The 23,849-nt window shown below is 38.8% G+C and overlaps 3 protein-coding genes and 1 pseudogene across 4 annotated transcripts; 2 read left to right on the top strand and 2 right to left on the bottom strand.

Annotated features, from left to right (window-relative positions):
• The first annotated feature begins 296 nt into the window (after positions 1–296).
• On the top strand, positions 297–1,637 carry LOC103939355 (annotated as a pseudogene).
• Positions 1,638–2,747: 1,110 nt separating this feature from the next.
• Positions 2,748–6,161, top strand: LOC103939342 (isoamylase 2, chloroplastic-like). 2 transcript variants are annotated; one of them, XM_009349424.3, is made up of 2 exons: positions 2,748–2,904; positions 3,375–6,161. In XM_009349424.3, exon 2 carries the CDS (start codon positions 3,425–3,427, stop codon positions 6,035–6,037), a length of 2,613 nt encoding a protein of 870 aa, XP_009347699.2. In that variant the 5' UTR covers positions 2,748–2,904; positions 3,375–3,424; the 3' UTR covers positions 6,038–6,161. The 2 variants fall into 2 exon arrangements, with proteins under 2 accessions (XP_009347699.2, XP_048441634.1); XM_048585677.1 differs by having other exon boundaries at positions 2,753–2,904; positions 3,398–6,161.
• LOC103939343 (protein PALE CRESS, chloroplastic-like) lies at positions 6,127–8,795 on the bottom strand. The gene is made up of 7 exons (XM_009349425.2): positions 8,617–8,795; positions 8,338–8,405; positions 7,963–8,157; positions 7,718–7,804; positions 7,209–7,259; positions 6,784–6,963; positions 6,127–6,487 (listed from the first exon to the last, which is right to left on the bottom strand). Exons 1-7 carry the CDS (start codon positions 8,732–8,734, stop codon positions 6,242–6,244), a joined length of 945 nt encoding a protein of 314 aa, XP_009347700.2. The 5' UTR covers positions 8,735–8,795; the 3' UTR covers positions 6,127–6,241.
• A 3,602-nt stretch (positions 8,796–12,397) lies between these two features.
• On the bottom strand, positions 12,398–20,133 carry LOC103939341 (mediator of RNA polymerase II transcription subunit 33B-like). The gene is given in 13 exon segments (XM_009349423.3): positions 12,398–13,951; positions 14,226–14,432; positions 14,540–15,197; positions 15,315–15,476; positions 15,588–15,699; positions 16,080–16,290; positions 16,616–16,835; positions 16,837–16,974; positions 17,114–17,205; positions 17,311–17,630; positions 17,850–18,197; positions 18,992–19,102; positions 19,775–20,133. Coding segments are annotated over 13 exon segments (3,987 nt in total). The 5' UTR covers positions 20,062–20,133; the 3' UTR covers positions 12,398–12,830.
• Between the last annotated feature and the right edge of the window lie 3,716 nt (positions 20,134–23,849).

Raw genomic sequence — 23,849 nt, 5'->3', positions numbered from 1 at the left:
GACTGGTGAAGGAATCAGCATATATATATATATAGACACACACACACACACACAGAGTGCTGAAAAACAAATTTAATGAGCATACATTATACTACAACCCGACATCGAAGTGAATTGTCTTACTTTAAATGCTTGTAAGTTGTATACAATGCAAATAAACTTGCACAGTTGGTCGACAAGAAGAAGAGTACGAAAAATTGGCTTGTTTGTTACCAAAACAAGTTTGAGAGAAATCCCATGACGAGGCCTACTACAAAGGTCTCTTTCTTTGCTTAACTTGATTTATATGTTCTTCTATGACTGGTTTCTTGGGCCTGTGGGGAGATAGAGTCGACGCGATTGACTACTACACTGGAAAGATCGGGAAGTTGAGCGAAGAAGTGAGTATTTCTAGTGTAATTTGTTGTCTTTTTTTGTCAAACAATTATCTGTTGGACAGTCTGTGTTTGTTTCATTCGTGCGTTCTAGATGCATAATAATGTAGATTCACAAAAACTGTTGGGAGGTCCATCCCAATGAAAGCCACATTCTTCATCACTTATATCATGGTTGATGGTTGGAGTGGAATCGCTGCAGAAATCCTCAGATTGACGCCGTTTATTTTGTTTCACCTCAAGAACGCATTTCTGGTTACGACAGAACAAGATAGGGAGTAGGCAATGGATCCCGGTTCCTTGAATTTCACTACAAACGAACCCAGGACACAGTTATATTTTCTACTCGGGCTAGTGTATTCTGTTGTTACGCCATTACTTCTTCCTTTCATTCTACATCTTCTTCGCTTTCGCCTTCCTAGTTTATCGTCATCAGGTACATTATCTAATACTTCAATTCTGCCATTAGTAAATGCAGATTAGCTCATTGTTACGGTGGCACTACCTTTTTGCTGCCAGATTATTAATGTCTATGACCAGAAATATGAGAGTGGTGCAGCCTTCTGGCCATCTTCGCGTAATCATATGTCTAATCATAGCACAAGTTCTACTAATGCGGCTGTTCGGCACATTAGGCGTTGCAAAATCAACGTTCATTCTCATCGCGCAACCTATTTTGACAATCTGGTTCCATAGAGTCTGCAAGGGACGTTTTGAATCAGCATTCGTAAAATTCCCACTACAGGTAATTAGGTTGATGTTTCCGGTGCAAGGTTTTGTTAGTTTTGTATCGAATACCATTACTACAACGACATGTTTTCTAGCTTATCCTGCGTTTACTAACACACACGGAGTCATTAAAAATGCGGCTCTCACATCATTAATGCTGTTACTATATTGTATCAATAGCATTACCATTTTCTCAATGTGCTTGGTTTGGCGAAAAACAGGAGGCAATGGTGAAGGATACAGTCAAGCGCTCAACGGAACCAAACCTGAACTTGATGACCTATCTGAAGGACGCTTACGTGCACCCCGTCTTCAAGGGAGGGCAGATGCAGATGCAGAAGCAGGAAGTAGAAGATGATGAAGAGGATAGTAGTCCTCTTGTTCGTACAAAGAGAACGTCTCAAATGGGTAGTAAACACGAATCTGATGCCAGTCCGCAAATTCGCAGTTAGTTTTTCCTTGTCGGCAGACACATCTTTTAGGATCAAAGCTTTCTTCTTGTTCTTGTATATGCATGAGGATCATTGATTAGCAGTCTTTATTCTGTGGATACATAATAGGAGCCTAATTTGTAATATTAGAAAGCCAATGTAGTGATGGGTTCTAATTTATAGACCTGACAATTTTTTTTAATGCCCCGTTAGTACGACATGAAGCGACGTGAAAATAACAGGGTTTGGGTTAATCGGTTAACGAGTCAGGTTATTATCAGGTTACCCATTAAGAACACGTTAACGAATCGAGTTGTTATCAGATCACCTGTTGAGATAATGGATATGACACGTAAATGACATGAACGCGATTGTTTGCAAGTTTTAGACATTAGGTCAGACAACTTGTTGCATTACCCATTAACCTAACACAAAACGACACGATCCGTTAACGAGTCGAGCCATTATCGGGTCACTTATTAAAAACCCGTTAAGATAACAAGGTTGACACGATATGATTTATTAAGATAACTGATATGATGTGGAAACGATACGAATACGATAAACACGACCCGTTTGCCATATTTACTCATTTGTATATTTTAACATGAGTTTATTTTTTATTAACAAATGTAATATGTTGTTAAAATTTTAGAGACGGGCCTGCAACCTACTACTAATAAGGGGTGTGTTATTCACACACTCCTTCTTAATTTCTGGCATTTGATTTTTTTCAATTCATCCGATCCGACTGCTGAAAATTAGAAAGTGTGTTAGAAGTAAAAAAAGATTTATGGATATCACACCCTACTACTAATTACATCAATATTATCCCTGTTTAACATCTTGCAGAACTCGACATGTGTTAAATTTTATTAGAATTCGATACAATTAATAGTAGAACGATTCAAGATAAAGACGATCTAACTCTATGAATTTTTCGACATGTGTTGGTATAGATAATTTCGTATTTTACTTTTAACCTTTATTTTTCTCTTAAAACATTTTATCTTAGACGAAAATTTTAACGGTATCACTCAAAACGATCATTGCTATAAAAATTTTTGTTAAAATATTATTATCTTTACAGAGTTTAAATTTTAGCTAAAATCGAACGGTCGAGCATTTTCGTAGGAACAATTCAAGTTCACGCTTACCCATCTCGATCTCGATCAGCTTTGCTGCGCTCTGCGGCCAATAAAATCCTGACAACTTTCCAAAAAACGAAATCCCACACCTCTCTGCTCTCTTGCCTTCCTCCTCTTCAATGTGACTGGCCTCTATCTCTCTCTCTCTCTCTCTCTCTCTCTCTCTCTCTCCTTCCTCCTGCTTCTGCATGAGTCTGATTCTCACTATGCAAGTCTAATATTGTAAGTTCATATCTCCCACTTCGTTGTATTCAATCTCTGAATTTGTCAATGCTTATGATCTTCTGTCTGGTTGTTAGCTGCTGATGCAATTAATTATGAACACCCGTCTGGATTTTTTTATTGTTTTTACTTGAATTATGACCAACCCATCTTAGATTATCTCAAACTAAAATCTGGGTTTAGCTTCTTTTCTTGATTCACACGGTTTTTTTTATCATTTGATAGTTTCTGATCATTTGTGACCACTCTCATGGATCCTGTTCTTTTTATTATCAGTAAAATGTTGTCATTGCAATTTGCAATTTCATGTTGCAGCATGAAAAATTGGAAATTATGATTCTTTATCGAATGCCGGTGATGTAAGAAGTTTGTTCAGAAGATGATGATTTGCTAGGATCCAAAATATTAGGGAGATTTGGAAAAAAATTGTTTGGTTTTAAGGAAAAATTAACATACTTTCTCTTGAACAGAATGCCTGTGCACATTTGAGTAGGGAGACCTTCGTGTTTGAGGCTCTAGGATGGCAACTCTTCCGCTGTCAATCGCAATACAGACCTCCTGTTGTTTGAATTGTGGAACCACTGAATTGCCTAAGCTGACAGCTATGGATCGTTATAGACACAGGAACAACGGTGTTCATGGTTATGTAAAATTGGGTACAGAAAGAAATCTAGTTTTACGAGAAGTTGTGCAAATTTTCAAGGAAAGGCCTCCAAGGGACCGTGAATGGAAAGTGTATGCTACATCCCGAGTTTCTGTTGAGCCAATGGAGCAAAGAGTCTCCACCGGTACTGAAACCGAAGAACCAAGCAAGGTATCAACTTATCTATTTAGGACAGACACTGGGGATCTGGTAAATGTCTTTGTTAGAAAGAGAAATGCCAAATACACTGTGAATATCGAAGTTTCATTGTTACATCCGTCCAGAAGTGATAGAAGACTAGTACTGAGTTGGGGAATGTATAGAGCTGATTCATCTAGTTTCGTGCCTTCGAATTTCAGAAGTTCGACCCCAGCTGACAGAACAACTGCCCTTGAAACTCCATTCACTGGGACATCTTCTGGCAAGTTTACTCTCGAATTGGAGTTTGAGGCTAAACAAATCCCCTTCTACCTCTCGTTTGTTTTGAAATCTCCCGCAGACGCTGATTTGAGTGACTTGGAAATAAGAAGCCATAGGAAGACAAATTTCTGTTTTCCAGTTGGTTTTGGTCGAGGCTGTCCTGCTCCATTGGGTCTCTCTTTCTCTAATGACGGTTCTATGAACTTTGCCATCTTTTCAAGAAATGCAGAAAGTGTAGTTTTATGCTTGTATGATGAGACCACAGCCGAAAAACCTGCGTTGGAGCTCGATCTAGATCCATATGTTAATCGATCAGGTGACATCTGGCATGCGTCATTTGAAAATGCATGGGATTTTGTGAGCTATGGTTATAGATTTGATGAAGGGAATGTCTTGCTGGATCCATATGCTAAGAACATTGCGAAATCAGTTCCACATGGGACAGGGTCGAAGTATCTTGGAAGACTATGTGAGGAACCTGCTTTTGACTGGGCTGGTGATGTTCTGCCCAACTTAACGCTGGAAAAACTTGTGGTTTATCGGTTGAATGTGAAACGTTTTACCGAACACAAGTCTAGTAAGCTACCAACTAACATAGCAGGCACATTTTCGGGTTTGACAGAGAAGTTGGAGCATTTTAAAGCTCTCGGTGTGAATGCAGTTTTGTTAGAGCCGATTTTCTCATTCGATGAGCAAAAGGGTCCATATTTTCCTGTCCATTTCTTTTCACCAATGAATTGTTTCGGACCTTCTAGAGGGCCTGTATCAGCTGTCAATTCTATGAAAGAGATGGTGAAAAAATTTCATGCCGACGGAGTAGAGGTCCTACTGGAAGTTGTTTTCACCCACACCGCTGAGGGTGAAGCTATGCAAGGAATCGATATCTCATCGTATTATCATGTAAACGGGGTTGAGGATTTGGAAGCCAGAAATGCTTTGAATTGTAACTATCCTGTCGTGCAACAAATGGTATTGGATAGTCTTCGGTACTGGGTGACTGAGTTTCACGTTGATGGGTTTTGTTTTATAAATGCATCATCTCTGTTGCGAGGGTCTAATGGTGAATACTTATCTCGCCCGCCTTTGGTCGAAGCAATTGGTTTTGATCCTCTACTCTCGAAGGCCAAGATCATCGCAGACTGTTGGGATCCCCGTGGCTTGGGACCAAAGGAAACTCGCTTTCCTCACTGGAAGAGGTGGGCAGAAGTGAATACGAAATTCTCTAATGATGTGAGAAACCTTCTGAGGGGTGAGGGTCTTCTGGGTGACCTTGCTACACGGCTTTGTGGGAACGGGGACATCTTCTCAGATGGACGAGGACCAGCATTCTCTTTCAACCTTATTTCCAGGAACTCCGGACTTCCTCTCGTGGACCTCGTTAGTTTCAGCGGTGTTGAGCTAGCTGCAGAACTGAGTTGGAATTGTGGGGAAGAAGGGCCTACAAATAAAACCGCTGTACTTGAAAGGCGACTTAAACAAATTCGTAACTTTCTCTTTATCTTGTTTGTTTCACTCGGCGTTCCGGTTCTTAACATGGGAGATGAGTGCGGACAATCTACAGGCGGTTCCCCTGCATACAGCGACAGAAAAGCTTTCGACTGGAACGCACTGGGAGCAGGTTTTGCTACTCAAACCACACAATTCATCGCATTTTTAAGTTCGTTTAGGATAAGGCGGAGCGACCTACTTCAGAAGAGGAACTTCTTGAAAGAAGAAAATATAGACTGGTACGGGAGTGATCGATCTTCTCCCAAATGGGAAGATCCATCCTGCAAATTCCTTGCCATGAAGTTGAAAGCAGACGAAGAGGAAGCGAACGAATCAGGAGATGATTCTTCCCCTTCATGGGGTGACTTATTTGTTGCCTTCAGTGCAGCTGATCTTTCAGAAACTGTTATTCTGCCTCCACTGCCGGAAGGTATGGGATGGTTCCGTTTGGTCGACACGGCTCTTCCATTTCCAGGTTTTTTCTCAACTGACGGCGAGCCAGTTGCCGAACAACCGGCGGGTTTATTTGCTTACGAAATGAAGTCCCACAGTTGTGCTCTGTTTGAAGCCAGAAGCTTGTAGCTCCAGTATAGTAGCACATAGGGCACTGCTGTAAATTCCATGTAAATTCAAGAGCCTTTTCCTGTAATTTCAATGCCATTAATCTTCGATTAAAGCAATAAAATCATTAATTTTCACTGAATAATCTTTGATCTTTTCAAGCCAACGAAAAACCCTTTACCCCTTCACCAAGAAAATAGAAAAAGCTAGTATAAAATAATTTTGCTACCACTGCAAATTGATGGCCAGGTCTAGTATGGATTCTACCAAGCGTATGGCACGTTGCTTCTCCTGCTGCTTCAACCGATTAGCAATGGCTTCAGGATCAAGCCCTTGTGCATTTTGTGCTTCATTTTGTACTTCACTTTGCTCAGCCCGAACCTCTTGCAGCAATGCATCGACCTCTCTAACAAAGTCTACCCTCAACAGAGCATCATCAGCTTCAACTGGTAGCCTGAGTGGTCCTTCGTGCTGATAGAGGAAAAAGACAATCAAATAAAGAAGTCAGAAATGACAAAAATGACGTAACAGATACAAATTTGTTGGCATCACCGTCTGTTATGAGTTGATCAATAATCTGATAATACTTAAAAAACTTGTTTTGGGACAAAAATTTGTTTCCAACAATGGTCATTTGCATTTTGAAGTGTAAACTGTTTTGTCCGTTTACAAGTCTTGATATTTTCTTCACAGATTAAAACTTTTCTGCTGGAAATCTGGAAACAAGCAATCATAATAAGTCTGCAATCTGCAAATTCGCATCATACCTTATCAATGTCAAATCCTGCTGGAACAAGAATGCTAAATGGATCCTCTCGCGGAAAAGTATCAATCATGCGCTTTTTGCATTCCTTCAGCCACCCTTCACCATCGAACCCATCATGCATATTCAAAAGATCGTTGAGCAGTCTCATCGCAGGAGTAGCCTCCCTTTTCAAAATCTCAGCCTAAAATGTTAAGTAGAACTCAATTTTTCTGAATATAAAATTGTACACAACGGGTTAGGGTGTATTTGGCTAATCTAAACTAATTATGTAAGATATTCTACACTGAAATTATTGAGTGATTGCAATAGCTCAAATTCTCCCACTTGGAATGGAATCAAAGTATAAAAAGGTTAACAGCTGATTCCATAATACTAAAATCAACATTTCATGGCTAGAACATAGAATAGGATGAGAGCAGCTCGTACCTCGACCCTTCTGTATAGCAAATCGAGACTTCTAATAACATCCTTTTCATCCTGTAAAGAGGTCATAAATACCCAAAATCAATAAGCTGGTGAGCGTGAGAGATAGAGAGAGATGACGACAGTTGAAGAGTCACAAGGAAATATGTGATAGGTTATCTATAACATTAGACTGATCCAAGCTACTTATTAGGTTGCGTATGTTGATCTCAAGCAATCAGTAACCACTGCCCGTTTCTAAAGGGCAGCCACTGACTTTTAGGTTACAGAAAACTTCATTTCTATAGCTCTGAATCAATTTTTTTTCAGAATCATATTCTATCAAGTTATGAACAAATTAAAGGAAAAAATTAAATTTTCTTGACCACAATTCTGATATCATGTCACCGCAAAACTTTGAAATTTGAGCTAATGAAACCTTACAATTACAAATACTACTAAAGATAGTCACTGTGTTGGTCATCAACAAACATCAGCACAACCACGAAATTGTCATAGTCCCATCAACTTACATCACGTCGAGCGAGGTCAAGGCGATTCCATATGACCATCAAAACAAGTTCAGTCAGTTCCCCTTTCTCAGCAGCTTCCTCAATTTTCTGCATATAAATCATGAACATCAATTAACTCACAGTCCGAGTACAAGTACAAAACGCAATCAAACAAACTTAAGAAACTGAAAGTGATCACAGTGAAAACTGAATGTCTTCCTAAAAGACTAAAGCCAATTTTAGCACAATGGGATTTCTGAAATCACCTCTTCCACTTCTTCAGCTGCTCTGATAAAGCTTGAAATCAGCTTCCGAGCATTTCGGACATCTTCTTCAGGATAATCCTTCAATCTCATGCCAATCTCCCTATACTCTTCAACCTTCCTCTCCTCCTCTTCGTCTTCCTCTTGGCGCCTTCGATTGAGCTCCTTTGTCTTCTCCCTTTGCTGAGCTTGCCATTCCTAATTCAGAAAAAGTTTACTTCCACTTCCAGCTTCCAAAACTAGAAAATATGCTAACAAATACCGCTACTAAATTCGGCAAAACCCAAAAATAAAATACAAAACTTTACACGTAAAATCACAGAAAAACATTAAATTTGAGCACCCATTTGGCCAAATTAAAGGATAAAGGACGCTCACATCGTCGTAGTACTCTTTGGGAAGACCTTCTAATACTGGTTCTTCCTTTTTCATGCTCTTCCTCAAAACTGCCATCAAAACCCAGAAAAAAGCATACAAATTCAGAAAAGAAAAGGTTCAAAACTGCCATAAAAATCCAGAAAAGCATAAAAATTCAGAGAGAAAAGTTCAAAAGCTCCAATTAAAAACCCAGAAAGCGTACAAATTTAATAGAAAGAAAAAGTTCAAATTTCAAAAACCAACTGATGCGAGTGAATAGTGGGAGGTTGTGTTATGCACCTGAAACATATTTTGGCTTCAACTGAGAGGACCAGAGCCTTGTATGCGAGGAAGATGACGATGGCGTCGGTGAAAGCGGAGGCGCTGCGCATGTTAGCGAGAACACCCTCGCTTCCATTTCTCTTGTTTTCACTCGATGAGTGTTTATACTTTACAGGGCGAGACTGACCGTCAACTCTAAAAAGTACCAATATTTTTTCATGTTAAGATTGTTGAATGATAAATTTATCCATAATTTTTTTTTTTATTATTTTGCCCCCTTTTTTATTTTTAATGAGCTATATTATCTACATTAAAGAGCTAAAAAGTAGGTTAAGTTTCACAATGGACAAGTCAAATAATATGATTTCAATTTGGTTTTTAGTGAGAATCGAACTTAAGACATCTCGCTGATCGCTATTAGCCTCGACATTAGTCTCGCTTCTAAATTATTCCAAACTAGTAAGCGAAGTGTTGGCAAAATGTACGTAAAAAAAAAGGATCTAGGAAAGAGTAGACCTCAGAATCTTAAATTATTTTTTCTGGAAATTACTACAACATAGTGGGCAATTATATGAAGGGTTCTTACTGGTAACAACGCATTCACTTATTGAGCTAAAAATTTACAAAGGTTATTACCAGTAAGAATGCTTGTAAATTTTCAGTTCTACAAATGAATGTGTTCTTACCGATAAGAACACATGTAAATTCTCAGCTCCATTAATGAACGTGTTCTCACCACGTTCATATATGACTAGTGTCTTGTTTTGTACTAATTTCTAAAAAAAAAAAAATTTAGGCCCCACGATCTACTTTTCTAGATCATTTAAAAAAAAATTATTCCAAAATAGTAGGTAAAGTTTTAGAAAAATGCATGTCATAATAAGCCGCTCAAGTTATCGCTAGAATGCAGGGCATGACATGTCTTGACAAGCCATGACTTGTCTTGACACGCACACCCTTCCATCGTGGCACGCCATAATAAGCATTTTGAATTGTCGACAAAATGCATGGTGCGTCATGACATGCATTCTGTCGACAATTCGCAATGCTTGTCATGTTGGGGTCACCAATGATGTTTTGGCATGCCACGATGCGAGGGTTAGCATGTCATGTCATGCATTTTCTAACATTCGACATGCTAATCCTCGCATTGTGGCATGCCAAAACATCGATGTTGGCATGCAATGACATGTCACATGTCTTTACAAGCCATGACTTATCTTGACACGCTATAACAAGTGTCTCGAATTATTGACATAATGCATGGCGTGCCATGACATGCATTATGCCTACAATTTGCGACGCTTGTCATGTCGGGGCCAACAATGATATTTTGGCATGCCACGATGCAAGGGTTAGTGTGTCATGCCATGTATTTTTCTAACACTTTGACATGCTAATCTTTGAATCGTGGCATGCCAAAACATCACTATTAGCCATGACACTAGCCTCGCTTCAAATTATTCTGAAATAGTAGGCAAAGTGTTAGCAAAATATATGTAAAAAAAAGATCTAGGAAAGAGTAGACCCAGGAGCCTTAAATTATTTTTTTGGAAATTAGTACAACATAGTAGGCAATTATATATTAAGGGGTCTAACCTGTAAGAACATGTTAACTAATTGAGCAAAAAATTTACGAAGGTTATTACTGGTAAGAACACTTGTAAAATTTCAGCTCTACCAATAAGCGTGTTCTTACCGGTAATACGTGCAAATTTTTAGCTCTACTAATGAATGTGTTCTTAGTAAGAACACGTTAATTATATGACTAGCATCCTGTTTTGTTATTAATTTAAAAAATAATAATTTTAGGCCCAGTGTCTACTTATTCCTAGATCTTTCTTCTTTTTTTTTTTTTTCTTTTTTTTTTTTTAAATTATTCCTAAATAGTAGACAAAGTGTTAGAAAAATGCATATCATAACAAGCCTCGTGAGTTGTGGCAATGTAGGGCATGACATGTCTTAACAAGCCATGAATTGTCTTGAGTCACAAATAAAGAGGAATACTACTAAACCTAAGTTGATATTATTTTGCCTCTTATATACTAATGTATGTTTTTTAATTATTTTTATATGAAAGCTAAAAATTAAATGTCAAAAGTAAAAAGAGTTGTGTCTATCGTAAATTGAACATCTACCGTAAATTGAACTGAATACAACAACAAAGTCTTTTCCCACTAAGTGGGATAAGTTATATGAATCCTAGAACGTCATTACGCTCGGTTCTATGTCTAGATCCAAGTACTCTAAGTCTTTTCTTAAAGTCTCTTCCAAAGTCTTTCTAGGTCTTCCTCTACCCATTCAGCCCTGAATCTCTATCACGTAATTGGATATTCTAACCAGAATGTCAGTAGGGCTTTGTTTTACATGTCCAAACCACTGTAACCGATTTTCCTTCATATTTCCTTCAATTTCGGCTACTCCTACTTTACCTCGAATATCCTCATTCCTAATCTTTTCCTTTCTTGTGTGCCCACACATCCAACGAAGCATTCTCATCTCTGCTACACCCATTTTATGTACGTGTTGATGCTTCATCGCCCAACATTCTGTGCCATAAAACATTGCCGACCTTATTACTATCCTATAAAGTTTTTTCTTGAGCTTTAGTGGCATACGACGGTCACACAACATGCCAGATGCACTCTTCCACTTCATTCATCTAGCTTGAATTCTATGGTTGAGGTCCTCATCCAACTCTCTGTAAATTGAACTGAATAAATAAATAAACACTCCTATCACTTTTTTTTTTCTTTCCAAATTATAGGATCAATTACATTTATAGAATAGATTAGAACCGATGATACTTTTGCTATTCTTTCGATCTTGTATTTGGTTTAGTAATTTTCTTTCATTATGACTTGTAAGGGCATGTCCAAAAGAGATGTAAAAAATAATATGTCAAAATTTTCTATAATTGTTGATGTGGCTCATTGAATATAAATGTTAAATCTTCTTCTTCCCAACAAATGTGTCAAATATTTTTTTTTATTAATATATTGGGCTCCATAGTTTGTTACATTAACTATTAAAAAATAATTAAAAATAATTTAATTTTCATCATATAGGTTGTCAATCAGACTTATATATTAAAAAATTAAATTAAAGACATTTAATTCCATCTTGGTTTGCTCTATAAAAGTACAGCCGAAAAAAGAGTCAAATGACCGATCCACTACATCATGCACGACATCTCCCATTCGAGAACACTTTGATGTCTTTTTGATCCACATGATAATGGGATAGTGGGGGATCCTTTATGTAATGTAGTTTAATCTTTTAAAAAGAAAATGCATAAGGTAAAATTGAGTTAAATAGTTTCCTTGTCATATTATTAATGCTCCAAAATCGTCATCATGTACTAACTACTTCACCTAATTCATATATTTAGTTATTTTTCGCTTCATAGTTAAATGTTGTTTTATATTTTATATTTTATTTTTGTAGAAAAAATATGATACTATTTTATTACAATCTCATTTTTACAATATATTTAACTGTCTGATAATTCTCACTTTACTACTTGAAGTTCCGTTGTTTTTAAAATTGCATAGATATGATTTTTTTTTTCTTTTCATCATAGTCTCATAACTAAAGTGAGGAATGTGAAACACTTTCATACTTTGTTACGCTTTTCGTCAAATGAACCTCCATTACCATGTGACATAACTTCAACGCAAGAAATGACTATGAACCACGTGTCGGTGTGCCCCCACATAGACATTAAAAAATTAAAAAAACTTGATGAGAATTGCCCTTGACTATTTTAGTACAATCTCATTTTCCTTCAATCAAAATATTGAACACAAAATCATTTTATTATTCAATAAAAGAATCACCTTTGTAATTTGCATGAATCTTCTGCCCTCACTTAGTGTGTGGTCTCTATCATTAATTGACATGTGTTAAGTTCATGATAGCAAAATGGATGCAAAAGATTTGAACTCCCAATCTCCCAATCTTTACATCGCAACAAGGAATATCGTACAAGACATGCATCTCCGTAAGTCGCCTTTTCACCAGAAAGAACTTCTCTACAACGGACAATGGCATCCCCGCTGTAAGTAAGTTTCTCTCTGATGGACGCCTAGATGCCTCCACGACGTTCGGACCTCACATTCACAAGTCCGTAAGTCGCCTTTTCACCGGAAAGAACTTCTCTGAAACGGACAATGGCATCCCCGCTGTACGTAAGTTTCTCTCTGATGGATGCCTACATGCCTCCACGAAGTTCAGACCTCACATTCAACGACTAGTTCAGCTGCTGCGCCCATGGCCTCAACGCCACCGAGTCCCAGCAGGGCCAGAGCCAGTTCTTCCTCATTCCACCGTCTAAGTCCCTTGCTCAGTATCTTCAATATTTCCACATCAACTTCTAGCACCCACTTCTGCGTGCATGACACCATCAAGCTGATAAATCCTGACACATATGCCCGCCACATAGCCCAATCACAACCCAGTGATATTTTCCCGTCCAGCGCGCCTGCAATAAATCCCAAATGCCGCCCGAGAACCGTTGGTCGCCGCTTTGATGCTGGTGATACTGAATCCACACCCCAAGCAAACGTCCCACAAAGTACTGCAAAGTATGCAAGGGCATAACCTCCCAACATGGCAACCATACCTCCAGGTTCTCTGCCTTCCTGATCCAAACCACGGGTCGATATAAACCAGGAAGGTAAAGTTTCTTTGATCAAGGATTGAACTAAACTCGATCCGCCAGATATCCAAACTAAAGTGGCCCCAAGTGTAGCTGCAATCTTGATGCGTGCCATTGCGGCAGCAAGAGAAACCTGTCCATACCTCGTCCCATGCTTGGTCTTCCTCAATTTCTCCACCCTCTCTCTTGGTAACCCGCAATATGCAATATCTCTAACAGAATACATTAGAAGAGAGAGCACCTCTTCTGTCAGGAACATTACATCTCTGACAGACCGGTGCACACGCAAGTAAAGAATTCCAGGGGCAACAGGAGAAATCCCACCAGACAAATGGGAACCAAAGCCATGACCAAGAAGGGCACCCACACTGCTGTTGCTGTAAGCATGAGAGGAACTTAACCCGAGAGTAGATGTAAAGCAGCTCTTAAGAAGCTGGACCACAGCATCACTGTTGTGGTGGAAGACAGTTTGAGAAGCAGAAAACACCAGGAAGTCACTCCAGCGCTTTACCTTCTGGGCCCACAATGAGGCTAGGATCGGCATGCATGGCCATGGGCAACCAGCAGCTAGGGAGTTCATGGCCGGTCCAATCAGATGGAGGGCACGTTCAGAGGCTCTATCAAGTTTATAAGTTATTGTGAGACTTATGAGGGCTGCCAATGGTAAGGGAAGTGTAGCTGGGGAGCTCCCACCTGCAAGCAATAAATTTAAGGCCTAAAGTGTTAACGTTACAACTATTAGAAGTTTACAGCATGAACTCAAAGCTCCAATTTCCCTAGTCTAAAATTTGTTGGTCAACTGAAATATCGACAGAACACATTCACTTTTTCAATCATGAGTGTACAACTGACAAGTTGGTCAATTGAACTATTAGAAGTTATCATGATTTTTCATATTACAACAATATAAGACTTCTTGAAAAACAGAAACGTTCTTTCACAAAGCTATAGAATATAAAGGACATACCAACTGCGAGGCTAGGGACATCAACACCAGTGGCAGCTAGGATTTTCTTTATTTGCTGCTCAACAAGTAGTAAATTTGCAGCAGGGCTTGGCCAATCAGTTCCATTCATACAAGCTGGCTTCCATATTCCCCGTGTTACTTCAGCTGAAAAATAGCTTACCATGGTTCCCAAAGTCGCTGGAAGATAATCAGCTAGATCTTTCAGTCCTGAGATGAAGCATGCAACAAAGTTAACAAACCTTAACCTACACCTTTCTCACAGGTGAGCTTTCAGTTCGGCTTTTCTATCAATGCATAAGGGGTATTCAACAAACCTGTAGCCAGTTCACGGGGAGATAGTCTTCCATGGGCGCATGCAGTAAGAGCAGCATCAAGTACAAATGGAGTTGCTTCAAGGATATCCCAGGCTGGTACCTTGAGTCTAATACAGGACTCATCAGTTCCCGACGCAGATGAATTACTATTACCTGACGTTGCTGGAGTCAACGGCTGACTACTATTTATTTTTCTAAACATCATGGTCAGGAGTGCATCAACAAGTTGATGAACAGGAGTCCCAGGTACAAGCCCAGACAGGGTAGAGCAAATACATTTTTGATGTTGCTGGTACCAGAGTTTCAGTCTTGGAAAGCAATCCATGGTAATGGTACCTGAAGGGAAGGTGATGAATTTTGAAACTCTTCTGCTTTTTATTCGATCCCTGATTGAATTACCCTTGGATGCTAATCGACAGTTTCGCAGCAACAAGAGGTATTCTGGACCAGTTTGGATTCCCACAGTTGGGTAGTCGCCCATCATGTGTTCAAGAGGTGGATGATCAAATCTCCACAACCTCAATAGAAGTGTAAAAGCATTTGAGAACACTGCGTGGCATGAGAGTTCTTCCCCTGTTGTAGGAGTCCATGAGAAATTGGGAACACTTGAGCCAAAAACTTCACAAATAGGCATCAATGCAGCTGCAAGTAGTGGAACCTAGAAGTGAATGACAAATAACATTAGTTTTTGGAAAACATGAAGGACTCGAGAAACTTTCTTCATTACACAAGAACTTTTGCAATCTTAACTATTTCAATAAGGGATCCAACATACCAATCCCAATAAGGAGAAAATCTGTACAGTATCTATAGATGATATGCCAACCAGAAGGACATTAAAGAATGAAGCATAGCCGATCAAATGGCTATCACTCCCCGAGTAATCTGCAGGAACCGGAGGTGACAGCAATCTTATAATAAAAAGACAGGTGTGCTCCTGCAAAGGACAAAGAATTGAATGAGACTAACATGCAGTAGAGGCTAGCAGAAGGAGGAAGGGAGGTGGAGAAAATAGAAAGAGAGAGCAAGAGAGAGAGAGAGACCCTACCTGTATATTCCATCCACGAAGAGAAGCCCCACAAAGAATGGTAGCAGCAGATATCTTCTCTTCATCTGAACCATTGACTGCAATCTCATATATTTTCTCAATTTCTGCTAAGCTTCCATCAAACCCATGAGCTTAAATTCAGTTGCCATACCACTGGGTAAATTTACAAAAAAGAGCATCTGATATACCTTGCTTCAGGAAAAGAAGGGGGTAACTGAAGGCCAGGTCATGATGCCAAGATAAATTATGGATGCTATAGTCATTATTTGGTACCTAAAGTTATGAGCTAAACAATGATACAAATTAAAAAATCATTGACCCAAAATACATGATTCCCACTTAGAAATCATGTTTATGTAGTGAGACTATCACTGCCTATCAATCACAACCCTGCTTCTTTGTTATGGCTAAACATGGTAGAATCAGAGTACTTTGAAATAAGAAATAAAAAAATAAAAACACACAAAATGTAGCAATGATACAATAGCATACCTAGAAGCTGGAGTGGCAACTAAAGCATTTCCCAGTGATGGAGTTAGAGGTGACCCCTTCATTATTGAAGACCAAGCAGGCACTTGGCCGGGCACATTGCGTATCACTTGGCTGCTGCGTGCACTCACATAGCCTGGCCAAAAATATGCTGATGTGTCTAGGATATTCCGCGCAATACAAGCTTCAACAATCAGATGCCGCAAGTTTCCCGCTGCAAGTACAAAATATTAGGAAAGGCTCATGGAAATATAGATAAAGATATATTTAAGCCCCATAAGAATTAAGGAAAGCATGAGAGCGAGAGACTAATGGGAAGAAAAATAAACAGGACCAAAAAGAGAATTATGGATGTTAAAACAGAACGAAACCCTCTGAAGCATAAGAAGGAAAAAACAATTGATCTTGAAAGCAGAATTAGAGAAAAACCAAAACATAGTGGTAGACAAATGAATACTCAAATCGAGAGCTATTTTATACCTTCTCAAAACTCCATCATAAATCAAATTGCTGGGCTGAAGGAAAAATTAATTTCTTACCACAATTTATTGGCATGTCGTTCACGCTAACAGATTCGTGGTATCCATTACTGACTGTAAGGCCTGATCTGAACATTATTGCCTTGGCTGCAGCTTGATTCACCACTGAACAAACAGACTGAGGTGGAGTCAACAAGGTTTCATAATCACCCAATCGCTGTAAGCAGGTAACTAAATCTTTGCGGCGCTTTCCAGGAGCCTGTTCCTTCCTTTGGTTAGTATGATCCCCCTCCGTTTCCTCCTATCAATTCAGCTTCCTCTTCTTCAATAATATTAGTAACCGCAAGCGTCGTAATACTCAACAACATGCATAAGCAGGTATCAAGACGAGGGACAGGTCCTTCTCTAGGATCCCTTTCCTACAAAACCAATCAAGAGGGAAAATGTGATAAAAGGTCAGTTGGACTCACTATTTTGAGAATTTTCTTCGTAGCACATAACAAGATGTCAATCAATCATTAGATAGGAATTTCCAAATTGGTTCACATCAATTCTTACCCTTTGAACCAGCCGAAGAGCTGAAATCCATAAACCTAAAAATGCATTGTGCCATGTGGTGGCATTAACTGCCTGCAGAGCCTTCACTAAACCTGCAACGATAACTCAAGTCAATATTGCTGGCTAGGAGTACTAGAATCTTATCAGCTCTAGGTATGCATGATAGAAGGATTATGATACAAAGAATTGGCCCGCACCGGTAAGAGATTCGACGGCACTAATTTCAGCTACTTCTGATCCATCCATAGCATCTTCAAGAAACAGATCAATGGGAAGCCAAAAAGCAGATGAACTCACTCCATGAGACTGACAGCCAGAGGACATTAAAGTCCCAGAAGCCAATACTGCATGAAATTCTTGTCGTGAAATTGTTTTGCGTTCCCGAGTCAGAAGTTGACGGGTATCAGATGTCAGCTGTAGAAGACCCTCTGGGTTTATATGTTTCATAGTCCTCAAAACTGACGAGTTGGCCGCAAGCACTTGCAATTTCTGAACGAAACCTCCCCAGTGCAATGGCCTGAAAAGAAGAGGTGATATGTTTGGTATCTACACCAACGGTGCTTTTCAAACTCTGATATGAGATTTTAAACTAGTCAAATTGCATCACACCAGCAATTGGCCAAACTGCTGTTTTCACACTTCTCCCTCACAAACATGGCATGACTAACAGAAAGATGCGCAAGAATAAAAAAAGTAAACAGATATATTAAAAAAGAGAAAAGGTTAAGATCCTTACATATTTCGACGGGCTAAGTACAACATCTTTGAAGTTACTTTGTTTTGCAGAAACTCCACAATTATGTCAATAGCCATTGCAGTATTTGCTTTCTGCAAACCTTCATTTTGCTCACTTCTCGTCTCATTAAAGCAACCATGACCATCTATTTCCATATCTTGTGGCCTGGTAGGCCATCTAGGCTTCTTATCTGGGGCAAGTTCCAGCAAACATTCGTCATCTAAGGATGCATCAAGTAACTGCCATATGATTGAAAAGACAAACTCCACAATAAGAACTCCAGGTTCAGACACTTGAAGGCCGTACTGCCAGGAAAGATGTAGAACATCATCAATGGATTTTATGATCCTGCAATCGCATCAAAAGATATTATTAGAAACTATCACACAAGCATCAGACAGCAAAATGAAGAAATTACTGAGTAGACATAGATGGTGTTGAATGACTTTGGTTGGTTTATGACATTAATTATAAAAATAACTTCTCTGCGATGAACTGGTTCTTTAAAAGGGGCAAATGGGGGAAAAGGAAAGGCAAAAGGGAAAAATAGTTCATCAATACAGAGCATTTCTTCAACAGAGGGACGGGGAATCAGAAAGCATGAGACAGAAAAAACAAAAAAAATTACTAAATAGGCACACATAGTGTTGAAACTTGAAAGAATTTGGTTTATGACATTAAGTTATACAAATAACTTCTCTACGAGTCACTGTTTTTTCAAAGGGGCATGTGGGGGAAATGGAAAGGCAAAAGGGGCAAAAATAGTTCATCAATAAAGAGCATTTCTTTAACAGAGGGAAGGAGGAATCTGAACGCCTCTGTGCAAACTGTCATGTTTAAAATGGAAAGATTACATTCTTGTACCTATTGAGAAACCAAATAAAATACACATTTTGCATTCTTATGTATTGGCAAGAGTGGAAGCACCTAAGACCGCATACAAGATAAAAAGTCAAGGAAGAACAACTAAGCACAATGTTTCATTGTCACGGACTTGTTTGTTTCCAGAAAAGAAGCCTTCAATTAAGATTTTATTGTCAAGACTTTTTGCAATAATGGTATGTAGTCACATAAGCACAAGTTCAAGGTAGGCTTATTGGGAAATAATATTGTACAACAAAAGGAGAAAATTTGAAACTTACTTCTGACTATTTGGTCCATTCAATTGAGAAGCAAATAAAAATGTATGTCTTTTAAGAAGTTCCAAGTAGAGCCTATATGCTGCAGGGTGAAGCTGTCGATTTGGAACAACCCTATATGAAACAAGACAACACTGAATGTGAGTTTTAACATGTAAAAGTACATTTTCATAACAACTGTTGATTAAGCATAATTGTAAGGACATTATATTCTAAGGGAGACCATCCATCACACAAGACAGCACATGCATGAATTTCGTCCACCAACACCAACTCAACGAAGGAACTACGGGCATGAAGACCTTAACTTCCTAAATAATTATTCGTTCAATAACATCTTTCTGAACCATTTTCAAAGCGTTGTCCGCCATATGATGAAGCATAATTCAACCGCAAACTACCAACTATAATTTCACAAAGCCCCAGAATTTTCATTTGAACTTGTACAAAGATTACAACTTTACAAGTAACTCGGACATTTCGCACAAGCAGATCCCCTAGTGCAATCTTAGTTAGGTTAACCAATTCACATAATTTGTCAATCTACCTACCCCTGCACGCACATTTTAGTAACCATTCAAACCGAACAACCATACAGTCGTATATCAAAACTAATCCGATATTTCATCTACTAAAATCAACTTCCCAAGAAAACGTAAATCGTAAATACTTCACAATCTCAGATTCTCTCACTCTCCCGTAACCAGCAAACTAAAAATAGCAACTTTAACACAATAATTTTAATTAAAACATCAAAACCAATGTACTGAGGGAGTGAGAGAGTACTTGGTGGAGAGCAGAGCAAGGACGAGCATGGGGGGGACGATCTTGACCGTCAGTGCCTTCTCGAGGAACTTCCACGTGATGGGCACGTGATTGGCCCAGCAGATGTGGGAGACGAGGAGGTGGGCGAGCTCGACGGAGGGCAGGGACACGGCGGCGGAGGTGAGGCTGGAGCTGAGCTGGACCGCCCAGAGGAGCGGGTCACTGTTCTTGTCCTGGGCGGACTTGGTCAGCTGGAGCACCGAGTCCCACAGCTGACTCGGCGGCGCCTGCTGTACGGACCCGGCCATCGTCGTCGTCGGAGGAGGAAATTAGGGTTGCATTAAAGAGAGGGAGAATCGGAGGTTTTGCTCTATTCGATTGGAATATTTTCGGATTTTGAATTTGAGTAATATTTGGAGTGAGGAAGGAGGAAAGAAAGCGGTAAAGTCAGTTTTGGAAGCAGGTAGTATAACTGTATACGTTTAAGGTAAGAGTTGAGAATTAATTAATTAATACATCCACGCGACGAAGGATCTTGCATAGAAAGTAAATTGTGCTATTTTTTATATTATCAATTTATTTTATAGGGTAACTTTAATTTTTTTTATATGCGTTCCACATCATTTTGTCTGTGTTGTCCACGTTAGGTTTGAAAATTCTTCACATGTGACGGACATGTTGGGAATGAATTTCATACTGATAGGAGGACGGATCTTACATGGGTTTATAAGTAAGTTTGGCTACTCTCCATGTTGCAATTGGTTTTATGGTGAAACTTCAACTTTCTAAAAGGAGTTTCTGCTTAAAATATTTCATGATATATTCACAAAATTTATGTTATGATCAAAACTATTCATATTTTAAATTACTCTGTAAAGAATTTCTCAGCAAAAATATCAATTAAAATCGTTTTGTCGATCAATTATAACAAATAAATAGACAGTCCGTAATGTTTTCACTAAATCCTTTGGTTCATTTATGTAAGCTCTTCCTTCCTTTACTCAAGAGTCTTTATCTAGTTTAAAAGCTAGAGAATGGTCCGGTTTGATTTGATTCTCTTCAAAAGATGTGTCCTTGTCTATTTGTGTTGGTCTAGATTACCGGAAGATGTTATTCCTCACATTCAAACGCTACCTTATAACGTCACCAAACTTTATCTAACCAGGGATATGTGGAAAATCATTTAGTCTTTCATGATGGATTCACAAATCTTAGGTCATTTCCAACCGAGGGCTAGTTAGAGGGTTCGTTTTAGCCCTCTAGTTCTCCAAGATAATAATATTTTAATGAACAGTACATGGTCATATTTGCTTCCATCTCCAACCGAGGGCTATAGGGCTCATTTTAGCCCTGTCACAAAAAATCGTCTCCAACCGAGGGCCAAAGGGCCATAGGGTCAAACATAATTTATTGTTTAAAACCTACAACTTAAATTCAAATCCAACGGCTAGGTGACGTCAACATGAAATAGAAGTTATAGGAAAAAAAATAGAATTTAAAAAAAAAAAAATATGAAACAAATTTTGTAAAATAGAAGTTATAGGAAAAAAATGGAATTAAAAAAAAATATATGAAACCAATTTTGTAAAATAGAAGTTATAGGACAAAAAATGGAATTTAAAAAAATATGAAACAAATTTTGTAAAATAGAAGTTATAGGAAGTTATAGAAAAAAATAGAATTTATAGGAAAAAAAAATTTGTGAAAAAAAAAATAAAAAATAAAAATAACGTCTAACTGACGTCAGCTAGCCATTATATTAAAAAATTTCCATGCTATTTGTGTCAGCTAGCCGTTATATTAAAAAAAATTCATGTTATTTGTGTCGGTTATAACCGACAATTATATTAAAAAAAATTCATGTTATTTGTGTCGGTTATAACCGACAGTATTAAAAAAATTTCCAGCCAGCCCTTTGGCCCTTTCAAATTCTGTGGGGCCCACGAATCCTTTGGCCTAGCCCTCAGTTAGAGACGGTTTTGAGCTATTTTCGGCCTTCTAGCCCTCTGGACCCTTCGGTTGGAGATGACCTTATTAACTTATCAGTAGACCATTTCCGTCACTTGAATGTGATCACCATAGATGGGGTGATGCCAACATAACTGACACTTCTGGTTCTTGTTTGTAGGGCATTAAGGCCATTACGTCGTGGAATCGAGCATCTTACATGTCTCCAACAATTATATTTTCTAGGTGTTGTCATGAGCTTGAAAGCAAATATGCTAAGACAGAGGCTTGGATCGTTCCAAGGCCTGATATAGCATTGTAGCTTATCTTGAAGCTTAAGACTTTAGGATTTAGGGTTTCTAGGACGCTAAGACGAAGGCTTGGATCGTTCCAAGGCCTGATATAGCATTGGAGCTCATCTTGAAGCTTAAGGTTTAGAGTTTAGGGTTTTTAGGTGTGGTCATGAGCTTATAAAGCAAATACACTAAGATGAAAGCTTGGATCTTTCCAAGGCCTAATATAGCATTGCAGCTCAAGCTTACCTCATTACACAACGATGAGACCCATGTTTAAATCATATAGATTTTTTTATTTTTTATTTTTGGTTTTATGCTCTTATTGTAACAGTGTACAAATAAGATCAACATGAAGTTAGGATTACAGCAACGCTAACATGTATATATTGTGCAGGTATGTTGGCACTTGCATGCATCAATATGACATGATGCAACTGTAACATCCCACATCGTTCAGGGGAGCGGATCCTGTAAGCCTTATATGTATATTCTCATCTTTACCTAGCAGGAGGCCTTTTGGGAGCTAACTGCCTTCGGGTTCCGTAGGAACTCCGAAGTTAAGCGAGTTCGCGCAAGAGCAATCCCAGGATGGGTGACCCACTGGGAAGTTCTCGTGTGAGTTCCCAGAAACAAAACCGTGAGGGCGTGGTCGGGGCCTAAAGCAGATAATATCACGCTACGGTAAAGTCGAGCTCGGGATGTGGTGGGGGCCCGAGCTGGGATGTAACACAACTTATTTGCAGTGGCAAGGAAATGTTGAATTGTAAGTCTATAGTTGATTAGGAATAAGTCTTAGTTTAATATGTGTATACACTTGAGTTAAAATACCAAGTGAGAAGTTGTATGGTAGTAAGGCAAGAAATGCCAAGTGTTGTAATCCTAGCAACTAGCTAGATGAAGGGTCAAGATTAGTTTGTAATCAGAAAGCATCCAACTTGGATCCTAACGATAATATTCCACCCGCACGTTTTGTGTGCGAGGTGATAAACTGAGAAAAAGTTAATGAGAATTGGATTGCCTCTTTGTGACTTGCAGAGTGAACTAACATTCCTTTGAGAGCTTTCCATAGTTAATTTCTCCTTTCTTCATTTAATGTTCCATTTTTCTTCAAACCACCAGAACAAAACACAGAAACACAACATGGCCTCAGAGCCAAGTTCGATCATCTGAGCCTGGGCGTAAATCTGTGAATCCACTGAGCTGAATCGAAGCTCGCTCGAAGCTCAGTGAAGGTCGCCGGAGACCCGTTATCACCTGATAAGAGAAATCAACCCATTCGAACCAAATATGTCTAAATATGAATGCTTGGAAGTGAGAACTCCAATTTTATTCGGTGAGAACTACGAGTTCTAGAGAATCAAGATGGTGACAATTTTCAAATCACATGGGTTGTGGAATTTGGTAGAGAAGGAGTTAAAACTTCTGATCTGAAGAAGAAGAAGGTTAAAGGATCATCGGAGGATGATGCTGATGAAGAAATAGACTGTTGTGTTGATGAAAGACGCAAAGCTTTGGGAATCATTCAGAATGCAGTTTCAGATCAAATTTTCTCACGAATTGCTAATGCATAATCAACAAAGATGGCATGGGATTTGTTGAATAGAGACTACCATGGTGGTGATTAGGTAAGGTCTGAGAAATTGCAAAATCTGATATGTGAATTCAAATATGCTAGAATGCGTGATGATGAAACTATGTATGGGTATCTTACTAGGCTAAATACATGATTAATCAGATGAAAACGTTTGGTGAAATTCTATCTAATGAAAGACTTGTACAAAAAGTTCTAATTAGCCTTAGTAAACCATATGATCCCATATGTCTAGTCATTGAGAATACAAAGTGTTTGAAGA

Source organism: the organism of the source record quoted next, unplaced genomic scaffold, assembly GCF_019419815.1.
Source record: "Pyrus x bretschneideri cultivar Hongxiangsu unplaced genomic scaffold, Pyrus_bretschneideri_v1 Contig23, whole genome shotgun sequence".
NCBI lineage: Eukaryota > Viridiplantae > Streptophyta > Magnoliopsida > Rosales > Rosaceae > Pyrus > Pyrus x bretschneideri.
The sequence above is the reverse complement of the archived record's forward strand: the minus strand, read 5'-3'. Positions and strand labels throughout refer to the sequence as shown.